At 42.1% G+C, this 21850-nt stretch overlaps 1 protein-coding gene across 2 annotated transcripts; it reads right to left on the bottom strand.

Annotated features, from left to right (window-relative positions):
• Positions 1 to 642: 642 nt before the first annotated feature.
• Positions 643 to 18739, bottom strand: dhrs3.L (dehydrogenase/reductase (SDR family) member 3 L homeolog). Of its 2 annotated transcripts, none has more exon segments than NM_001092373.1 (6): positions 643 to 1647; positions 3367 to 3492; positions 5425 to 5663; positions 6060 to 6179; positions 6593 to 6736; positions 18226 to 18739. In NM_001092373.1, coding segments are annotated over 6 exon segments (909 nt in total). In that variant the 5' UTR covers positions 18421 to 18739; the 3' UTR covers positions 643 to 1562.
• Between the last annotated feature and the right edge of the window lie 3111 nt (positions 18740 to 21850).

The raw sequence follows: 21850 nt of genomic DNA, 5'->3' as shown, positions 1-21850 counted from the left end.
GGATCAAGTACAAGCTACTGTTTTATTATTACAGAGAAAAAGGAAATCATTTTTAAAAATTTGGATTATTTGGATAAAATGGAGTCTATGAGAGATTAATTCGGAGATTTCTGGAGAATGGGTTTCCAGATAAGGCATCCTATACTTGTAAATAATAAGATAGTGTTAGAGAAAAAGGGTTCTATTGCTTTTTTTTAGTTTGTCACATTTTTTTTTTTAAATGAGTAAACAGGCCCCTTAGTTACATATTCTCTCAGGCCTATTGATTGTGAACACCTCAGGCTGCAGGGACTGGTGTAATTTTGCAGCAAAGTCTGTTGTGATTGTGTGCAACGTGTCCTCATGAGGCAACTTCTGGCGACTTTGGAAAATGAAGCACTGCGTGTGCCATCCTGCTGGCGATTTTTCATTCTAGCGGCGGGAAGGTAGGGGAAGGCAGTTCGGGGAGATTGTTGCCTTGAAGAAGAAGCGATTTGTCGCCGGGATGATTAATCGCCCCGAATCTGCCCTTACCCTAAATGGGTGAGTGAAACCTGGAGAAATAACAGGAAAAATTGATTCTGTATTTCCCCGTCAGACATGTCTCTTCCTTGCAAACAATGCTACTTTCTTATTAAAGTGGATTAATAGCCCACCCTTTGATTAGTGTATAAATCAGGTTTATATTATAACACAATGGCAATACAAAGGAATAACCACACAAACGGAATAATTTACATCCTAGCAAATAATCAACAAATCCCATTCACACTTTTTTTTTTTCCAAACCTTTTACTTTGAGCATTGCAAGATATGAATAAAATGGTAGACCAGTTTTCCCCCCTCCTCTCGGCACAAGTGAGCATACATGTTATAATGTATATTATTCTGGTTACAGCTATTGGTATCCGTTAAAAGTCAACAAAGCATTTTAAAGGAAGGGGAGTCAAGCTAAATCCCAGTTAATGCTTTTAAATACACATTAAAAACAAAGCTGTACAAAAACCTGATTTTTTTTTTCAAGCCCTTAGAAGAAGAAAAAACAAAATACTAAGCCATTTAATATGGAATAGCTTAAAAATATATTAAAACCTTACTTAAATTTTTAAGTTTTGTGTTTTGCCAGATGAATATACCAATATGGTGGCTCTGTTAATCATCCCGAGAAACTACGATACTGTGTGTGTGAACTCACTGATGATTTCCAATATTTTCACTGGATTAGAGACAGGATTGGTCCGAGTTTAGCGCTACAACACAATGCAACGGTCGCTGAAACAATTGCTAAAAGCAGATTAAAAAAAGTAAAATTTGAACCTTTTTTTTGCTACCAGCAGAGTTAAACAATAAAAACTCTAAATCCCTAAAAGAAAGGAAAACAAGATTCACTTTGCTTGCTCCAGAGTCCATAGAGTTCAGCAATATTGGGGCCTGCCCAAAGGCCACGTTACAGGATGAATGACCTGGAAGAACGATTTGCTGCATTGGCCAATAATTGACCCGGCCATGAAAGCAGAGACTCGGCTCCACAGTCTTCTTAGGATTTCTTGCGCCTGTTTGTGCACAGTAGTCTCTCGTGGGGTCTATGTCCTCCCTTTGAAAGTGTTCATGCAGGTGTAAGCTCCCGAAAATCTGTGTATTTCTTCAAGTGCTGATTGAGGAAGGATGCTGCAGAGAAGAAAGACATGAAAAAAAAAAAATAAACAAACAGGCCTTCACATGCTTGCGCTCTGTTCCAGGGGAGGAAAGGATGTGTGAACAATGAAAAGAGCTTGCAAGTCTGTGTGAAACAGACACACTAACTGTGGTTTCTTGTCTACAAAGACAAGGAAGTGCTGCTATTTTATCATTTCACTGATCTTCAGACTTGTTAAAGGAAGGGGAAAGTCCTCTGGACTTACAGAAACTGTAAAGTAAATGCAGGTACAGGTTATCCGGAAAGCTCTGAATTACTCTGGCCGTCTCCCATAGACTCCATTGTATCCAAATTTTAAAAAATGTATTTCCTGTTTCTCTGTAATAATAAAACAGTGCCTTGTATGTGATCCCAACTAAGATATAATTAATCTTTATTTTGTAGGAAAACCGGCCTATTGGGTCTATTTAATTTTCCCATGATTTTCTAGTAGACTTTGGGTAGAGACACACGTGGAGATTCAGTTGCCCAGCGACAAATCACCTCTTCTTCGGGCGACTAATCTCTGTGAACTGCCTTCCCGCCGGCTAGAATGTAAATTGCCAGCAGGATGGCACTCGGAATCGCTTCGTTTTTCGAAACTTTGGGCGACTCTGGAAACCGAAGCGCTCCAAGTGTCATCCCTGAGCATTATGGATAATAGGTCCCATACCTGTACTTTAATTTGGTTTTCTGCTGACTGGTGACCCGAAATTCCATGCAGTGGGTGTATATTCGCTTAAAATCCGACTAGGATTACTTTATTGCCTACGAGAGATCCCTCTCCTAACAGGCAACAAAGACCGAAAATACCTTTACTTCACCACAAGCAGATATTGTTATTTCTACACATAAATTACGCAAAAAATGCCTTCAGTGTCGGACCGGGACACCCGGGGCCCACCAAAGAACCATAGACCAGGAGCCCACTCTCAGTACTATTATTCTTCTTCTCCTCAACTCAACCTCTATTCTCCTAGTCTATTATTCCATCTATTTAGCCTTTTTGTTCTCCAAGAAATAGGAAATGGCTATGAAATAGTGGGCCAGTCCGACACTGAATGCCTTTTTATGCAATTGTGTAAAATGACATGATTGGAGTATTTTTTTTTTACTCCCCAGTGATTCCCATTTGTGGCAATTAAAATACATTTTCAGGCACTTTGCACACAGGGCTCCTTGTCACTGTAGGAAATCAAGCTCCTTTGGATGACAATTGCCCTAAAGGTGGAAATGATCCATTGCTTTTGTCTTATTGTTGATACTTAAATGCGATAACAATGTAAGAAGCCAGTGTAATGTGGAGAATCCCCTGAGGATATCAAGTGATACCCTGTGATTTAATGCTCATAATCACAACAAGGCTCATTGCCGTAGGGAAAAGTGTCTGAACCTGACCATGTGACTTGTCATTTGTTTAATGGAAACTGCCATTCATGGCTGGTAAGGATTTCAGCTAAAAATACATATTTCAGCTGCTGGTGACAGGTTGTATTCAGTTTAAAAACAGCGGAATTGTTGGGTTTGGCCACTTCTCCACCAAATACTGGCAGAGTCGACGCCTCATGCACCTTACAGAAAGGTGCCATCAGCAAATAACACTAACAATGTGTAGTTTTTCCTAATTAAATTCATTGCAGGATTCAACCCTATTTACATATGATTAAGTGAAACACCCAAAAAGAATGCAACGCTTTTTTTTTTTTATTTACCTTTTTAAGATCACAAGTGCATGCATTGTCCATGGAAGTAGAAGAAAAGCTTTATTCTTCTGAACGGCCTCCACTGTTTTTGTAGCTACGGTTTCAGGCTTTAAAGATGGGAAAAGGCTAGGAAACCTTAAAATTAAAGGAATAAAAAAATCCAAGGTTACGAGAATTCTTCATTTTTAAAGGTGCCATTCAAAGTCTTTATTATGTAAAGTTACACAGGTGCCATATTTTCAGATTAATACGGCATTGAGATCAGAACTCAAGTTAAATAGCTTTATACTAACCCTGTACCACTGGTGAAGCCCCTTAAACTAATGTCAACTTCCTACAGGCAATAGGCAGCCATGTTTTCAACTCAATACTATTTCTTGGGATACAGGTGCCTTTTGTACCTGAGAGGTTTTAAAGGAGAACTAAAGCCTAACCAAAGAAATAGGCTAGAAATTTTTTACATTATGTTTTGGGCTTCTGCACCTGCCCAAGGCAACCACAGCCCTTTAGCAGTAAAGATCTGTGTCTCCAAAGATGCCCCAGTAGCTCCCCATTTTCTTTTCTGCTGATTCACTGCACATGCTCTGTGCTGCTGTCACTTACTAAGCTCAGGGACCGACGCACAATATACAGTACACATAGAATAGAAATGTCACAGTATAGGGCTGATTAGTAATTAAAACAGATAATTACTGCATGAAAGCACAAAAACCAGTGCAACTAGCAACAGAATTTAATAATCAGCCCTGTAGCATCATCTTATATTTTACAGGCAAACCTGATTTCTGCTTGATAATTTGCAATGACCCCTAAGCTTAGCTTCTCAACAGCTGCTCAGAGCCCACTGAGCATGTCAGTGTCACAGACACTTTCCAAGATGGTGACCCCCTGTGACAAGTTTAAAGTCCTGGATCATTGCTGCTATTGAAAAGCTGAAACTTTAGGCTGGTACAATAAGTTCAGTACATAAAAGATGACATTTTTAGCCATATTCATTTTCAGGGTTTAGTTGCCCTTTAACATACAGGACGTTGTATGTTACAATAACACATGAACATTGATTTAAATTTAAATACAAATAAAGTATAAGTCCTGCCGTGTTTACAATTTGCTAATCCCCGCCCAATCTAATGTTTTGCCCCCAAAACCCTGCAAAAGAAAACTGACAGCTAGTGCCACAATGTAGGAAAGTGCACAGGCAGAGACGACAACCCGGAACTGCGGCAACCCAGGGGGAATAAGCCACTGGCCCAAAGGACTGTAGGTCTAGAGGAGTGTAGGTCAGTGAGTGAAAGCAATGCCTGCTGAGATGAACTGGCTTTGACCCTGTGCTGTCTGTGCATATCAAGTTCTAAATTCTCTCAGTTTATCTTCACACTATATTGCTGTTTTTTGTCTCCTTCCTCCTCACCACTCCCAGTGTGCTGACCTGCACAATGTAACAATTACACACTCCTGATAAAGGCAACAAAGACAGACCCGCCGCTGTCTGTTGTTCAAAGGGAAAGTATTATGAAATCTTAAATTACACAAAAGTCTTCATGTGAACCATTATTTTGCCTCCTTATTGGTTTGAAAGAAATCCAGCATTAATAGATTATTAAGCCTTTCCGGAGACAAACACTGCGTCTTCTAGAAGGGAGATCACAGGGATCTTATCTCCCTGGTGTTTGCAGTCTCTGTTCTACTGTACTACGCAAATACTCAATAACCACAGATGCAAACTATACCTTTATTTTACATTAGTATGGGATTCATGTCTGCTACACAATGTGATCATGAATCAAAAACTTACAGCTGAATTTGGTAAAAGGAAAAAGTATGACTATTGTATAAAAACCCAGTATCAAAAACATACTGAAAGTAATAAATGAATACTGAGAGTTTATTAGCCAACACTCCTCTAAATCATCTGTTTTGGAGCAGAGGGTTATTTAATCTTGAATCCTAGGCTGACTGGACATTATTATGGTGTATTTATAAGGCCCCAACATATTCACAGAGCTGTACAATATATAAAGTGTCTGTGTAGTTTTCTATGGTTGAAATGCAAAAGCAAGTACAAACCTTACTCTCATTCCTTGAAACATCTCTGTGCTGGTGTGGTATGGCAATACTGTTGTAGCATTTACTCCTGGGCAGTCCAAAAGCCCCAAGGTCAAGCTTTCCATGAAGGCAAAGGAGGACGATTTGGAAGTGCAATAGTCAATGGCACCAGGGATGGCAGATAAGGCCAGCACAGAGTTTATACAAACAATGTGGCCATTCTGAAGTTCCAGCATACGTGGCAGGAAAGCTTTTGTAGTCTGGGACAAAAAAATAAATAAAAAAAAAGTAAAAATATGTTCAGAAAAGAAACACTTCATTCTATTCAATGGAAGGTGTGTGTATACTGTAGTGTTTTTCCACTAGGGACTCTGCTAAATCCTTGCACTTTTTTTTTTTTGCAGGATTCCTAAGCGTTCGGTGGACCAAATCCAAACCTTTACAGTTATGTGACTTTGAAGTGATGGAGAACTGAATTAGGGATTTATATACTTGAATATGAAAATTAGGATTTGGATTCAGTTCTGTATTTGGCAGAACCCAGAAATGATAGATTCAGCTCTTCCCTGAAACTAAGAACCATGTATATTTACACAGAAATGGTTCTAACATTCCAAAAAAAAAACATGCAATGTCCATAGTAATAGAAATAGTACCCAAAATTGTCCTAGTGTGTTAATGTGTTGTGACTTCAAGAGTGCATCATCATCGCTGTCCATGAGACTCTTGCCATGCACCACCGCTGCATTGTTCACCAAAATGGTTACATCTCCAACCTGTAAAGACAGGAGAACAGTTGCATGGGATGGAGGCCACAATAACATTTGTAGAACATGTGTTATATTAGCCGTAAGGAGAACCAAACCACCCTCATACTAAAAACTATGGTTCTTATGAGTGTATGTGAGAAAATGCCTTCCCACTGACAAGAATGTGAATCGCCGGCGGGATGTCATATGTGTCTCTTCGGTTTTCCCGAAGATTCCTCATGAGGCAACTTCGGAAAACCGAAGCAACGCATGTGCCATCTGCCGTTGATTCACATTCTTGCCTGTGGGGAGAGATTAGCCGCCCACAGTAGCAAAGAAGCGACTAAATCTCCCCGTGTGCCACCACTCTTAGACAACAATGAGCACAACAAACTCTTCCCGAATTCTACACCCCTGTCGCAGATCAGAAGCAGACTAACCTTTTCTCGGACAGCTTTCGCTTGTTGGTAGACTTCCTCACGGTTACCAACATCACACACAAAGTATGAACAATCCGTTCCCATTTGCTTAATTTCTTCAGCAGTTTCCTTAAGGCACCTCTCTGTCCGGCCCCACAGAATTATCTGCAAAGATAAAAAGGGATCATGATTTGATATATCTGACATAAGAATACACAATATATACAATGTACATTTCAAAGACTTGTTTCTAATTGCTGACCTGCATTCAATTACTCTCAAAAACTGTGTTTATGGCACATGGGCTGCAATTGAAAAACAGAAATGACAACTGGTGTTCACAAGCCAGAGGAGCATCCTTAGAACTGTGCAAGAATAATAGTAGTAAACACATTGCCCTAAGCTATATTGAATCTTGTTTTTCCTGGTCAGTTACTTACTCTCATATCAAGAGTTCTTAAAGGCTTCCCTTGTCAAAACGAACTTCAAAGCCAAATATATAAATGGCCAAATGGCCTTTAAGGTAAATGAAAGAAGCAGATTCCAGTTTGACCAATGCCTATTATTGTAACAGGAGGAACAAGCAGAATTGTCTGTATAGTCTAACTGGGAACAAAATCCTGTTAAAGTGTCTTGTAAGGGACCCGTACATTTAAAGATGGACGGGTATTGGCCAAAACTGAACAAACTACTCAGCCTTTACTCCATTTATGACCAATACCAAGTAGCAAATTAGCAATTAGTTTTTCTTTTAAATTGCTATTTTAAACAATATACTCTAAAGATGTTTTTCTATTCTATAATGCTCACTTAAAAACAAAACAATAAAAAAATAAAAAATTAATTTATAATTTTATATTTATATATATATATAATATATATACCCCACACAAAACTATCTTATGTGTCAGTCAAGCCAGTTTCCTAAGTGAAGGCTTATAAAAAGTCAGGAGGCCATTTTCATGAATGATCATATCAAAGGACTTTGGGGAAAACATGAAGGTCAACTTGTCTTCTTTATAGTTCCCAGATGTTTTTAAACTGCCGGGGCACAAGTTCATTGCATGTACTGCAGCGGGATTAAACTTTCAAAGGGCCTGTTGCCGTTTATATTAGACCTCCAATGCCCTTGTTAAAATGAACAATTTCCCCATCGCAGGAGGAACAGACAGATGATTGAGACGATTACAACTGCACTCCTGGTACTGTATTTCAACCCAAACTGATGGACAATTGCGAGGGAAATAATTCTGTTCATATTTTAAATGCAGAGTAGGAAATAAATGGGGAAATAAGAAGAGGAACCCAAGCCAGTGATTTGAGGAGAAGTTCATGGACGGTTAGTTGCTTTTCCTGGACAGGATCCAGACACTATTCTCTTTGATTCCCTCCCTCCTGCAGTAGACACACTCCTCTTTAAAATAATTACTGACCAGAAAATTGTCTGGGGCAGGAGCCCGGTGAGGCGGCAAATCCCCGCAGAGTCAGGTCAGCCCAGAAGGCATCCTGCCCTGATGTTACCTCTAAGTGACCCCGGGGGCCTGGCAGTCAAGAAAGCAGGTGGGGAGATGAGGCATCTGCTCAATGTGAGAACTGACAGTGACAATCACCTGGGGACTGGAGTCTGAGAGACAGCAGTGAAGTGGTTGGAAATACCTCCAGCTTTTGTTTTTAATTAGCACCATTGCACTGCACTATATCAGCGTCTGCCCGGCTTCACAGGTTCAACTGGAATGTTACATTGCTGCATTAGGAGACCAGACAGGGCGGCTTCTTATAGCTAAACACAATTTTAAAATTCCATAAATTTGTTCTCTGGTAAGAATTGTAAAGTTTCAAATACAGTGCACTCCCCTGGGTCGCGAGCAAATTCAGTACTGATCCGAGTGATTGGGGTGTGTACAGTGTAATGGCATCCTTGCCTCCCATCCCAATAAGCTGCTGCATGTAACAACATTGATCTTATCAGACCAGTCACAACAATGAACCGCCTCTGGGCTATTGCATGGAATAGATGTAATAATCTTGGCTCCAAATAAACATTGTCATCCGCATTTTCCCAGCAAGTGGCAGCAAGAAAGCGTCTACCTTCTGCCTGTGTTCTATGCCGCCAGAAACAAGATTGTCTGAAAAAGGCCTCCCAGGGAATAATGAATGGGATCGCACCCAGAAAACCCATTTACCTGTCTGTTCCTTGAGATTTCAAGTTAAAGCTATAGTAGTGGTGGCAACAGGTCGATTGTGTCACCCAGAAATGCTTCTTTGGGATTTGAGCAGTAGCCTACCTGTCTCCATTTTATCTGCCTTAATTTGGACATACTGTACTTTTACAGATTTGATTGTTGGCAACGTTGCCAAATAAGCAGATGTTTCCTCCAAAAAGCCGACTTTGAGGTGGGCGATATCGGGCTGATTGGATTGTTTAGCACTTGGGCAAAAGGCAGGGTGTCTGAGTTAGGACCATGAGCCTATAAAGTCGGGTTTTGTAAACCTTCTTGATTTTCAGTCAAGATATTGGTGGGGCAAGCCCATAAGAAGGCCCCATAAATTGGCTGATAAGCTGCAGACTTTGTGCAGGACTGAATTGTACCTGTATATGGTCACCTTAAAGCACATTATTTCCCATATATCTCATGAGGAGCACCAAAAGACAGCATAATGTTGATCACTTTGGTTTAAAAATGTGCCCAGACCTTAGACGGCACAGCAAAGTTTAATTTATAATGGGGGAAAAAGCTTTTATCAGGTAGATTAAGGTTTCCAGAGTTCACCACTGAGAAGCACTTTTAGGTCAGACAGAGGCCTAGGAGTCCTACTAGGAGTAAAGGAAGAGGACTCTTGCTACATTCTGTTGGTTTGTGAGACTGAGGCAATGTTTTTTGTGCCTTTTGTGTCAGTAGAGGTGAAATACTGGGGACCAAATGCAAAGCAAATGTACAATGTCCCTATTCAGCCAAAGCTTTTGTGCCATCAGATTTGAATGTGAAGTTTAGAATTTACATATAAATGTCAGATGCCTGGCCATACATTATAATGGGCCCCATTAGCACTGGTCTCATTTTTGTTATACAAACGGCGGTGTAGTGTGAGCGCAGCAGGCTGTTAGGCAAGAAAATGCAGCAGTGAAGTTAATGGGCTCAGCATCATATTTCCATTCTTTTGTGGAATTATTAAGACAAGGGAGGGTGTGGGTGTGTTGTTTGCAAGGAGAGGTCGAGTAGGAGTCAACTTTTGCAATCCTATTAACACCGAGCCAGGGTCACACAGAGTGCAGTCTCTTAGAAAAGCATTGAGTGGCTTAAAGATCTCCTACAAGTCAGAAATCAGAAGCAATTGGGGAATGAAAATCACAAATGGATCACTTTTTAACAGCTTTGCAATTGGCAGCAAGACAAATCCTGTCCTACACAGAAAACTGAATGCAGCCTTTGTTTTACCATCTAGTAGAAGAAGGAAAGTCTTCTTCCACTTGGGCGTGCTAAATGTTAGGCACCCCCAAGTGATTGCATATATACTTACCTGAAACCCAGGGCCGGTACTCCTATCAGCAGAAAACTGCACTGGCCTGGGGTTCTTCCAGTGAGCACCACGAATCGATCCTCTTCCGGCTTCCAGCCAGACGCATGTTCAGACTTTTTAGTTAACGTTCGACTTTTTGATCCACTGCGCATATGGAGCCGCGACAAGGAAGAAGAAACTGGAAGAGGATCTCTCCGTGGAGCTCGCTGGTATAACCCCTGGCCGGTGCAGTTTTCTGCTGATAGGAGCACCTGCCCGGGGTTTCAGGTAAGTATATACAATTGCTTGGGGTGCCTAACATTTGGCACCCCCTATGTGGAAGAAGACTTTCCTGCTCCTTTAACAATAAATTAAACATATTGCCTGACACCTAGCATTTGGCACAGGGACAGACCTCTTTCTTCCACTTCCACACTTTGGTATTGGGCCAAAATCCAGTCCAGCTGACCCACAATAAACCTTGTATGCATTTTAATAACAAAGTATTTATTTAAATACAAATTATTCCACTGCAATGGTCTAATCTCAGTCATATGGTTTAGAAAATCTGCACCATGCGGAACAATAAATAGGGCTGCTCTGCACCTTCATTTCACCTGCCAGGCCAGTGTGCAACAAACGGTACCCAACATGGCTGAATGTATGTGCACATTTTGGTGACTATAATTTATGCTTTATTTATATAGCACAGTGCTTATATACATCATTCACATCAGTCACGGCCTTTGTGTAGCCTACAATTTAGGGTTCCTATCAAATTTACAGATCTGCTTAATAGTGTTGTAGGAAAGTAGCCTACCCAAAGGAAACCCACAGAAGCACAGGGAGAAAATACTTGCAACTTAGAAGTTAGGTTTCAAGTTAGCGGTACTAGACAGCAGGGATCTATGTCCCCTACAAGCTCACAGTAAACCTCATATACTAGACAAATTATACCACTTGACCTTAATTTTACCAGGGAAATGTGGGTGGCTTGTTGGGGAATCCCAAGCAACTATGCAGGAACAGTGACATTTTTAGCATGATGTTAAAGAGAAGTAAAACATGTATCTTTTGCACAGTGGAGATGTAGTGGCGCATTGCAGTACAGTTGGTGCAGAGGAGCTCACCCAAACAAGCTGGGAGCATATCAGAGCAGCACAGTGGGTGCAGAGGAGCTCGCCCAAACAAGTTGGGAGCATATCAGCGCAGCACAATCGGTGCAGAGGAGCTCACCCAAACAAACTGGGAGCATATCAGCGCAGCACAGTGGGTGCAAAGGAGCTCACCCAAACAAACTGGGAGCATATCAGCGCAGCACAGTGGGTGCAGAGGAGCTCATCCAAACAAACTGGGAGCATATCAGCGCAGCACAGTGGGTGCAGAGGAGCTCATCCAAACAAGCTGGGAGCATATCAGCGCAGCACAGTGGGTGCAGAGGAGCTCACCCAAACAAACTGGGAGCATATCAGAGCAGCACAGTGGGTGCAGAGGAGCTCATCCAAACAAGCTGGGAGCATATCAGCGCAGCACAGTGGATGCAGAGGAGCTCATCCAAACAAGCTGGGAGCATATCAGCGCAGCACAGTGGGTGCAGAGGAGCTCACCCAAACAAACTGGGAGCATATCAGCGCAGCACAGTGGGTGCAGAGGAGCTCACCCAAACAAGTTGGGAGCATATCAGTGCAGCACAATCGGTGCAGAGGAGCTCGCCCAAACAAGTTGGGAGCATATCAGCGCAGCACAATCGGTGCAGAGGAGCTCACCCAAACAAACTGGGAGCATATCAGCACAGCACAGTGGGTGCAGAGGAGCTCACCCAAACAAACTGGGAGCATATCAGCGCAGCACAGTGGGTGCAGAGGAGCTCATCCAAACAAACTGGGAGCATATCAGCGCAGCACAGTGGGTGCAGAGGAGCTCATCCAAACAAACTGGGAGCATATCAGCGCAGCACAGTGGGTGCAGAGGAGCTCATCCAAACAAACTGGGAGCATATCAGCGCAGCACTTCCTCTCTTAATGGTAAACAAGTGTAATGATGTCATTAAGGGCTGGCTGACCTGCACATGAACCCCGGCCTGGAAATTAGTAGGAAGGTGCCAAATCCTTTCCCCTACTAACACACACTCACACGGGGTCTGCATGTGCCATAGTCCAATCTCCTACTGATTTACAGTCAGCCCAATAAAACCTTGCACTTCTTTTCATGTGTAGAACTCACTGATTGCATTTGTCCCTTTCATCCACTTGTAGCAAATAATCTAGTCAGTTCTAATTTAAGTCACTGAAAAATAGCCCTTTCCATTTATACACAATGATAAAATATGAATATTTCTTCAGACAAGCAAGGAAAAGAAAAAATAAAGTTCCCACAGGTAGGGAAACACTGGCCATAGTCACAAGAGCTTGCAATTTAGCAGAGTCTGGCTAACAGCAGACAAGCGTTTATGGTGCCAGTGGAATCCCATAAAGATACAATGCCAGACACAAAATCAAGGTTCATGGCCCATTTGAAGATACAATGCTTCAACCTAGATAAGACTTCACATGCCTGTAGGTCACCTTGATACAATGATTGCTCTGTAAATGACTCTCTTTGAAGTTGTGTAGATGGCATTCCTTTCAACTCCACCACTAATATTGTCACGTCCTCAGACAATTTTGGAAACAATTTCTGAGTACACACAGAACAGACTGATTGGTGCAAACAGCAATGCTGATTAGAAACACTCATTGCAGAAGCCACTTGTACAGGGGATATTAACATGGGATTTGTGGAACACATCTATGTCCCTAAAGATGGCCAAAGATGGAGTGATATCAAGCTGATCTGAATATCAGCCCTAGGGCCCAAATATTAGATCACAAGGCCAGGAAAGCAGGTGATGGGTTTGACGACTGCATCAGCAAACCAATGTGGTCCTCGATCTGATGAGAGTTTTAAGCCTACCTGATAGACATCTGGCCATAAATCGATTGCAGAAGCCATTCAGAGGGCAGCATTTCTCGGCCAGTAGATGGCTACTTTAAGGTTAGGACTTATTCAACAACAAAGTGCTCTAAATAGTGCACTGCTGGGTTAAATGTCTACATAGGTCTATTATACAAAGAACCACAGAGAGAATAAAGCGAAGAGAGCCAAAACTTGCCATTAATATATGAATATATGCATTTCCTGAAAAGGCTTTACATACAACATATGGAATAATAATGCTATAGGTAACTTGCAGCATTTAGTAGAGAAAGCACTGGCTGTCCCTATTTCAAGCTTTGTGGCTTCTTTTTGAATGAATTGCATTTCAGGAGGTTCAACTTCTCCAATTTGTCCCTGACAATTGAGGCAAAACCTTTTTTTTTTTTTAATGTACTGGGTTTAATAGGAACCTTTTTAGAAAACTGGATACGCGTGTTGCCTAATGCACTATATGATGAGAACTCAAGGTCACAAATCAGGCTTCATGTGACAGATAGCCTTCCCCTGGAAAGTTCAATCTCGTTCAATGCACAACAGTCGGCTTTTAGAAAGCAATTTCGTGACTAATATCCTTAATGGTGTTTTTATAGACAAACAGTCTTGCTCCTGAAGTTGATAATTCAAACTCAATGTTGTGCAAGAAAATCAATATCCCAGATAAATTATTGATCATTAGCATTCCAGACAAATGACCCAGATAGACTTAATGGAATGATTACTGGATGACATCCAAAATAATCATACTGTGCAGCCATTGCCAGTGCCTCCCAACCCCTTTAAATCTAGCAGAAATGAACTTAGCGACTAAAGTAAGTTACAATAGGCAACTGTGGAGCACATGACAAAATCCATAGATAAAAAATTTAAAAATAACTAACAGGAAAATAAGAGGTTCAATATTTTTTCTAAATGACAAAATGCGGGCCTAAATCCTATGTATTAAAAAGGGTTGTAAATCCTAATATATATTTGCATAAATAACTGTAATTGTTACTGCAATCAGTACCTGTTTGTCTATTGTCGTTTCCTGGCAACATGCTTCACTGACACAGTGTTAAGCATATAGCTGCCCTACAGACAAAGCTCTAATGCATCTTTGTGGTTCATGTAGTCAGGACCAGCTACATTCACAATGGAGGAAGCAGATGCTTTGGATGATCTATCAAAAAAAAAAAAAATCAAGCAGCATTCATTTCCTTAATTTCCCTCATGAATACATGCAGAATGCAGGCAGCACTGTATTCATTTGGAAATAGCAAGTCATTGCGCATGGACCTGCATCTGTGGGTGCTAATGGCAGGGCAGGGAGCAAAGTGGGAAAACCATGGTAGCTTGTGCTTGTTTTTAATATTTGCACCCTGCCCCACCCTCCATAAATGACCCTTTACAGTAACTTAACTTGATCTGGTAGCATCCAGTAGATGATGCAAAATGCTGCACCGGAATGGAAAGCTTACACCAAAAGTTCTAGTAAAATCATTGCATTTTGGGTAGAAAACATTGACAACTGTGTCAACATTTTTGCACAAGTTGAGCAAATGAGCCCTATGGATGCTCAAAGCCTAGTTTATATTAATGTTCTAAGCCAGTCTTCCCAAAAGCAAATACAGCCCTGCTCTACCTATGCATGTATTCCCCCATATTCTCTGCTTCCACTTGCTCCTCAATTTGCTGCCAGCAGAATTTCTGACCGAATTTTGCACTTCTCAGGTCTTCCAGAAGCTGAGTCATAACAGTCGACTTGTTAAATGATGGGACTATTCCTGTTCCGGTACCAGAACTACATCAACACAATGAATCCTGACCAACCCATGCCAAACAGAACTTTAAACACATTTCCATTGGATTGTTTTCAAATTGCTATTAATCATTTCCCTGAGTAACTGTCAAGCATGAGACATTCAATATTTGACCCAGTTCTCTTGATCTTCAAATGAATGATACAACGTGGCCTCCTTCTTTGAGATTTATTCTTAGAACAAAGGCTAGTGCCATATTTTGAGCTCTATTGTTAGTTTATTTAATAAAAAAAGGTCTGGTGAAAGTGAAGATTCTATTCTCTTGTGATTTTATATGAGATAACTTCATTGTTCCTCAGCGGTTCAGTGCTTGCAGGAAAGTGTATCATTACCCAGTGAATAGAAGTATTAAACAATGGGAAAGAAAGCTAGAAAACCGCAGTCCACAGTGTATTGTCTGCAAACTGCCAACGTGATAGGATGGAAGACAATATAAAATAGGAAAAAGTGTTATAAATCTACCATTCATTGTTAGCTGAAACCAGATGAGTTACTTGCTAATAGCATTAGGCTACTGGTACACAAGGAACTTTGACTGCAAAGGCCCTCCCAGACAGAACCATGGCAATCAAAACACCCTTACCCATTGGGAAGAGGATTCCTAATTAACTGCCTATTATATAAATGTATAACTATGACATCACAGCTGTAAAATTAGATTCTATCTTATGCACAACATTAATAACACTTCTTTTAAATCATAATTTAAAATGGAACAGTTTGGTCAGGGGAAAAATGCAGAATAAAGCAACTTTGGTTCAACGGCCTGAGCTAAAATACTATACTGAAATTGGATACACCGCTATGGGTGCAGATTCTATTGTATGGATCCATGCAGTCACATACAACTGGCAGCAGTGAAATCTGATCCAAAAAAGGATAAAAATGGACAAAGATGAGACCTCCTTTCCTGTCTCTAGTTGCCACTATGTGTCCTCTGGAAAGATCTTCAAGTGAATAATGCAGTTTATTGTATGCCCACCGTATACATAACGACATTACCTCTCCATAATGGGCTGTAACCAAATGCCACCTTCAAATTAAAATTCTCTACTGCACTTAATAGCTTTGTTGCCCTCCTCTGGACACAGTTTCAATAACAGAGTTTTTGGTCTCCAATGCACAAAAACAAAGATATTAAATCATAAGAGGCTAGAACCTGCACTTCAATCTACTGCATGCAAGTCTTATTGCCATTATATTACATGAAATTATAACCAGATAAATCTAAATAAATAACTAGTTAATCAAGAATAACAATTGAAGTTGCATAAGTGCTTGAACATGTAAACATTTCAAAGTGCAAAGCTGTGGCAAGGATTGCTTGCAACATATTCTAGGTCAATGTCCATTTGCTCACTTGTCAAAATAACCTTGGGCTGGTTTCAAAGGAGACGGTTCACTGATCAGTGTGAAAAGTACATGTACGAGCCGGACAAGTTAAATTTCACACGTGCCCCGTTCACAGTGCCACTTGTATCTGCAACTACAAATTGCATCAAGCTAGGCAAAATTTTACCCAGAGTGCCATTTATTTGGACTACACTACATTCAAAGTGAAAAGTCATTAGTGGAACTGGAAAAAAAATCGTCTCCAATAGAACTCATCTTGAAAATAACCTCACATGGTTCATCGAATACCATGTCTCTTTGAGAAGCAAAGGCACCTTAAAACCAGGGGACACTGGCAGTTCCTACCAAGAACAACTCATGGGACTCTAGAAGCCTCAATTATCAAGAATCAGTAACAATTGCTACTTCTTGGGAGGTGGGGAGTAAATGGGCATGCCTAAATGGATACCCGGCTATTGCTTTGGGGCAAACTCACCAACTGGCTGATTGGAATCAGAATCACAATCAGTGAAATTATGTTTTGTTGGAAAAATCTTAAAAGTTTTTGCTTCCCTTGCTTTGTTTCATTTAATAGAGTGTTGTAATTTAGGTTGCGGTGCTCTTTCTTCCTTGCCTCAGGACCGTGATCATTTTAACTTCTACGGAGACTTACAAATTACCAACTATGACTATGTCTTTACAACATTTCTCTCAGGAGAGCCACCAAAACCCTTTGCAGCGCCTTTCTTGGCTCAATTAAAGAAATAAGAATCGCAAAAACCTTCAACCTGTCAAAGATACATGTCAGATCATAAGAATTCTCTCTCTCTCCAAAGGGTGTCACACTCCATGTCTCATTACTACCCAGGTGCACGGTAAAGAACATGTAGCATTCAAAAAGACCAGCAACACCGGGATTTTAATAAAATATTGTATTCATGAGTGCATATGCAGCCAATGTGACGTTTCGGTCCTCTCTGGGACCTTTCTGAAGCTTTGGTCTACTCAGCTTTGGTCCATTTTTGCCCAACTTCTATCCCTTCAGTTGTTGCAGCACTACAACTCAACACACGCTTGTGGGGTAGAGAGATTGGACTCAGGTAGTGTAGAGCATGCCACATAGTTTTGGGCTCCATGAACATCTCTGCTCTCAGCAATGTCAACAACCCAATCCTGTATTGTAGTTATGGTTGCCACCTGTTCCGTATTTTGCCGGCCTGGCCAGTAAAAATTATGCTTCACCCTAATGTTATTAATAGGGAAAAAATATAAATAAATAGGAAGACCGGGACTTTTTTCTATAAAAGGTGGCAACCTTAATCGTAGTACATGCAAGTAATATTATAAAGATGTTTGCTTGAATGGCACAAACGGTTGGACCACTCTACAGTCATGGACACTGAGATGTAACACCCTTTATTGGACTTTCCATCCCTATCGATCATGCCTTAAGCCTCCGCCAGCCCACTTTATATTGAAGCTAGTCAATCTCCAGGCAGAACCTGTGGTACCTTTAAAGGGTGGGAATTGTCCAACCAATTGATCAGATCTAATGGATCTAATAATTGCAGCTTTGGCTGGCTGCCAATAGGACTCAGCAACACTCTCCAGCTTTACTACTCTTTAAACTTTTGTGCCACTGCCCTGAGCATGACAGTCCCAAATGCTTTAGTCCAGAAGCTCTCCCCGCGGATCAATGGACTGTCCCAGGAAGTGAATAGGTAACAGTGGCAGCGGGCAGACAAGACAAATGCACAAGGTTAGGTTGGAGCGGAGGGCAAGAAGCAGTTGTTGTGTTAGAGACAAGTGGGCGGAGTTTAGGGGCATGTTTGCGTCTTGCCATGCTGCGGGAGTCACTTGTACTGTTACACTGCGGCTTCTTTACGGCCGGGGTCAAAGGGTGACAGGGAACGAACAACCCGTCCCGATGGTGGGGGGAGCGGGATTAATGATCCATTAATAACCATTAACAGTAGCAACAACCGAAGGTGCCACAAAATCATACGTGAAAGATACAGGTGTGGCTATAATAGCCGGTGCCATACTTACCTTTTTAGCCTTCTGCTTTGCGAACTCCCTCGCGAGGTGCCGGCCGATCCCCCTGCCTCCGCCGGTGATGAGCACAGTGTCCCCGCTCAGGTCCCTCAGCTTATTGGGCATCAGCAAGTTGGCGGCAACCTTTAGAATGGAGAATAGGATCTGTACGGGGAGCAGCAGCAGCCTGCCCAGCGCACTCATATCCATGGCTGCTGCGCTCAAGTTTGTCCCTGAAGTTCCGCGGGCACGGCGCGTTCTGTCAGCCCTGTCACTCATACAGGAGACAAATCCCCGGATTACAGAAGTCCGCTCTTATAGGTGCCCTGTCCTGGGACAAGAAGGCGGCCAGTGAGTTCACCCCTCTCGGCGCGGCAGTGGTTTGCCCTGTGCTGAGACTCCCCCGCGTCGCTGACAGAATGAGGAGTCCCCAGCGCTACGCGGCTATTCTTACAGTCAGGAAATGGCCCGCGGCGGCGGCAGTCGAGCCAGGCAGTTGGCAGCGCAGTGAATGGAAGTTTTGTTCAATGTCATATGCTGTGCAGCCCCGCGCGTGCTGTGAGGCTGGAGCCGAGACGTGAGCTCTGAGCGACTTCTGCTTTGCTCCTTCTCCCTCGCGCAGCCTGTGACTTTTTATACCCCATTAAGCCTGATTGACGGATAAAGTGCTGGAGTGCGGGGAGGGGGGGCTGAGATATTTCACTACTGTTTGTGTGTGACGAGCGGCAGTTGCCTTTACTTGCTCCCCTCCCCCAGCGCTATCGCTTGGCCGCTGCACCACACGGGAGACTCGCGCACTCCTCCCTCTCCCTCAGGGCTGCTGCTGCTTCTGCTGCAGGGAAACACTTGCTGCCGCTGGGCGCCACGTTTAGGTCGCAGCTCTCAGCGCAGAGCCATGTCCAGACCCCGACGTGGGCACTGCCTCTTGTTTGTGGGAGAGCGACGCCTGGGCTTGTGCTGGAACAACCAAACGCCGCAGCTGCTGCAGAACCCGCCGCCCGGGACTAGATTTCTCACTGTCGCCTCTGCCTGCGGGGCAACTACTGTTTTACTGATGGGCACACAGGGCTCTGACTGGCCTCTGGGCACAGGAGAAGCCTGGGGAGTCCAATATAATAATAATATAATGCTGTGTGTGTATAGAGGCAACGAGTCACTGTAATAGGCACACTCACACCAGCCGCACAATTTATACTGGGTTTCTAATGTTAAATGTCATCCAAATGTAAAACCTACACGACTGCCTCCTCTGTATTACTCTATATTGCTGCCTCCTCTGTATTACTCTATATTGGTATCACCCAGGGATGGATTGGGAGTTAAAATAGGCCCTGGCATTTCAAGTACACAGAGGCCCAACCAGTCTCCCACCAGCCCACTCCACAGTGAGTGTCTATGGAATCTTACAGCAGCCCCTGTGACATTTGCCAGAACTCACAGATTGCCAGTCCGGCCTGCTGTCACCTCTGTATTAACCTCTACTGTACAGCCTTCAAAAAGTGCAAATAGTCCAGATGTTTTGACCATAGGAGGAGAATAATAAAGATTATATAGACCGTGGGGTAGATCCAGGGCTGCCATCAGGGGGGGACAAGTGGCCCGGGAATGAAGGAGGCACTTTTGAAAGAGCCAGGCCCCCCCCTTACGAGCGTCGAAGATTTGCGAACAGCCGAAAATGCAGAAGTGCCGAACTCCCGAAGCGGCAAAAAAGACGAAAACATCGTATTTATCAAAGGGTGATAGTGAAAGTTTACCTTCTGCCGTTAAGCCTCTCCAAAAAGCAATGAATCGTGCACCCACACAAACACACACACATGTATATTTATAAGTTCTCCAGTGGAAACTAAAATGTCACCTTCCTCCACTGATTATGTCCTGTGTCTGTGCAGTTCCCAAGTTTAAACTTGATTTTCTGTGGCAAGCATCAGCATGTTTATGTGTCGAGGCAGAAATGGGCCCAAATGAAAGGGGAACTGTGACAGCACGAAAACGGACTTGTCGAACCCAGAAAATAGTGCTATAGAGGAAAAAGGTTGGGGGACCCCTTTTCTACGTTATCATATCTCTGGGCGATCATCTGGATATCCAAAAATTCAGCCTGTGTATGGTCAGCAATGGAAAATAAATCATTTAGAGGGCAAGACAAACTTAAAAAATCGACACCAATTTGTCGGTCCAGTGATGAGCTGCTGAAATATTGTGCTGCACTGGATTCCACATTAATCCTTTTTTCTCAATTGCACTTTATCATTCAAAAATAGCACCCTAGACAAATGCCTTTGTGGCCTACCCCAGTCTTGCTCTCATTGTAGATATTCATTTAGCTCACCCTAACACTATGTCCTTACTTGAAATAGAGCAAATTCCATTGCAATGATGTCTGCGTAAGTACTTCCATAAGTATTTGTAGAGGTGTAACAGTACATGCAGTACTTCACAAGTGTTAATAAGATAAAGAGACAATAAATATGATAAATAGGAAATGGAGATCATGCTACTTAGCGAGTGTAATTTAAATCAGGGTTATCCATCTGAGCAGTATCTGGACTACCAGGGCAATTTAATGAGTTAGAGCCTGCCAGACATGGACATCAGAGACAACTGTCAAATTCGACTATGGAATTGTTAAAATTAGATTTAAGTTTTTAAAATAACTTGAATTTGATTTTCGAGATTTATCATACTCTGGCACTTTAAGAACTGGAATTTGACTATTTGCCAACTAAACCCTGCCGAATTGCTGTTTTAATCAATGGGAGATGTCCTGGGATCAATTTGCAGCCTTCCTGCAAACATTCAATTCAAGTTTTCAGGTCGATTCTATTCACCTGAACTTAGAAATACATTTAGATTGGTAAAATTTCGAGTTCATGGGAGTTTTAGAAAACTCCTATGAATTCCAAATTTGACCCTTGATAAATCTGCCCCATAGACTGATTTTTAGTATATATTTCTATTCAGATTGCCAAATAAACAGATTGTGTAAAAGCTTGCTAAAATTGGGTACAAAAATCCAGTTCCACACTCCTACAGAGCTGATGGTTTAAAGGAGAAGGAAAGGTTAAAACTAAGTAAGCCTTATCAAAAAGGTCCATCTAAATATATCATTAAACCCCCAAAGTAATGCTGCTCTGAGTCCCCTGTCAAAAGAAATACTGCATTTCTTTCCTTCTATTGTGTACACATGAGCCTCTGTATCAGACTTCCTGCCTTCATCTTAAACCTCATTGCCCTGGGCAAGAGCATGCTCAGTTTGCTCCTCTCCCCCCACCCCTCCATTCTCTACTGTAATCTGAGCCCAGAGCAGGGAGAGACTCAGGCAGGAAGTGATGTCACACCACATTAATACTGCAGCTCCCATTCTAAACAAACAGAGTTTCTAGAGCTTTTTACTCATGTATGGTAAAACATTCTACAGAATAAATATAGCATTCTAGCTTGCACTATTGCAGATAATCTATTGGCAATAAAATGCCTTTGTAGCTTTCCTTCTCTTTTAAGGTCCCCATAGATTTTTCTTTGGTGAACAACCGGTTTTAGTGAAATCCAAACAATCCGTCAAATTATTGTCCAGTTAGTGGGAATCGAGCGTTCGTACATCTTACGATTTTTTTTTCTGCCGGTAGGGTTGCCACCTGGC

The sequence above is a fragment of the Xenopus laevis genome, chromosome 7L, assembly GCF_017654675.1.
Source record: "Xenopus laevis strain J_2021 chromosome 7L, Xenopus_laevis_v10.1, whole genome shotgun sequence".
Lineage (NCBI taxonomy): Eukaryota > Metazoa > Chordata > Amphibia > Anura > Pipidae > Xenopus > Xenopus laevis.
This window is presented reverse-complemented; position numbering and strand designations above follow the sequence as displayed.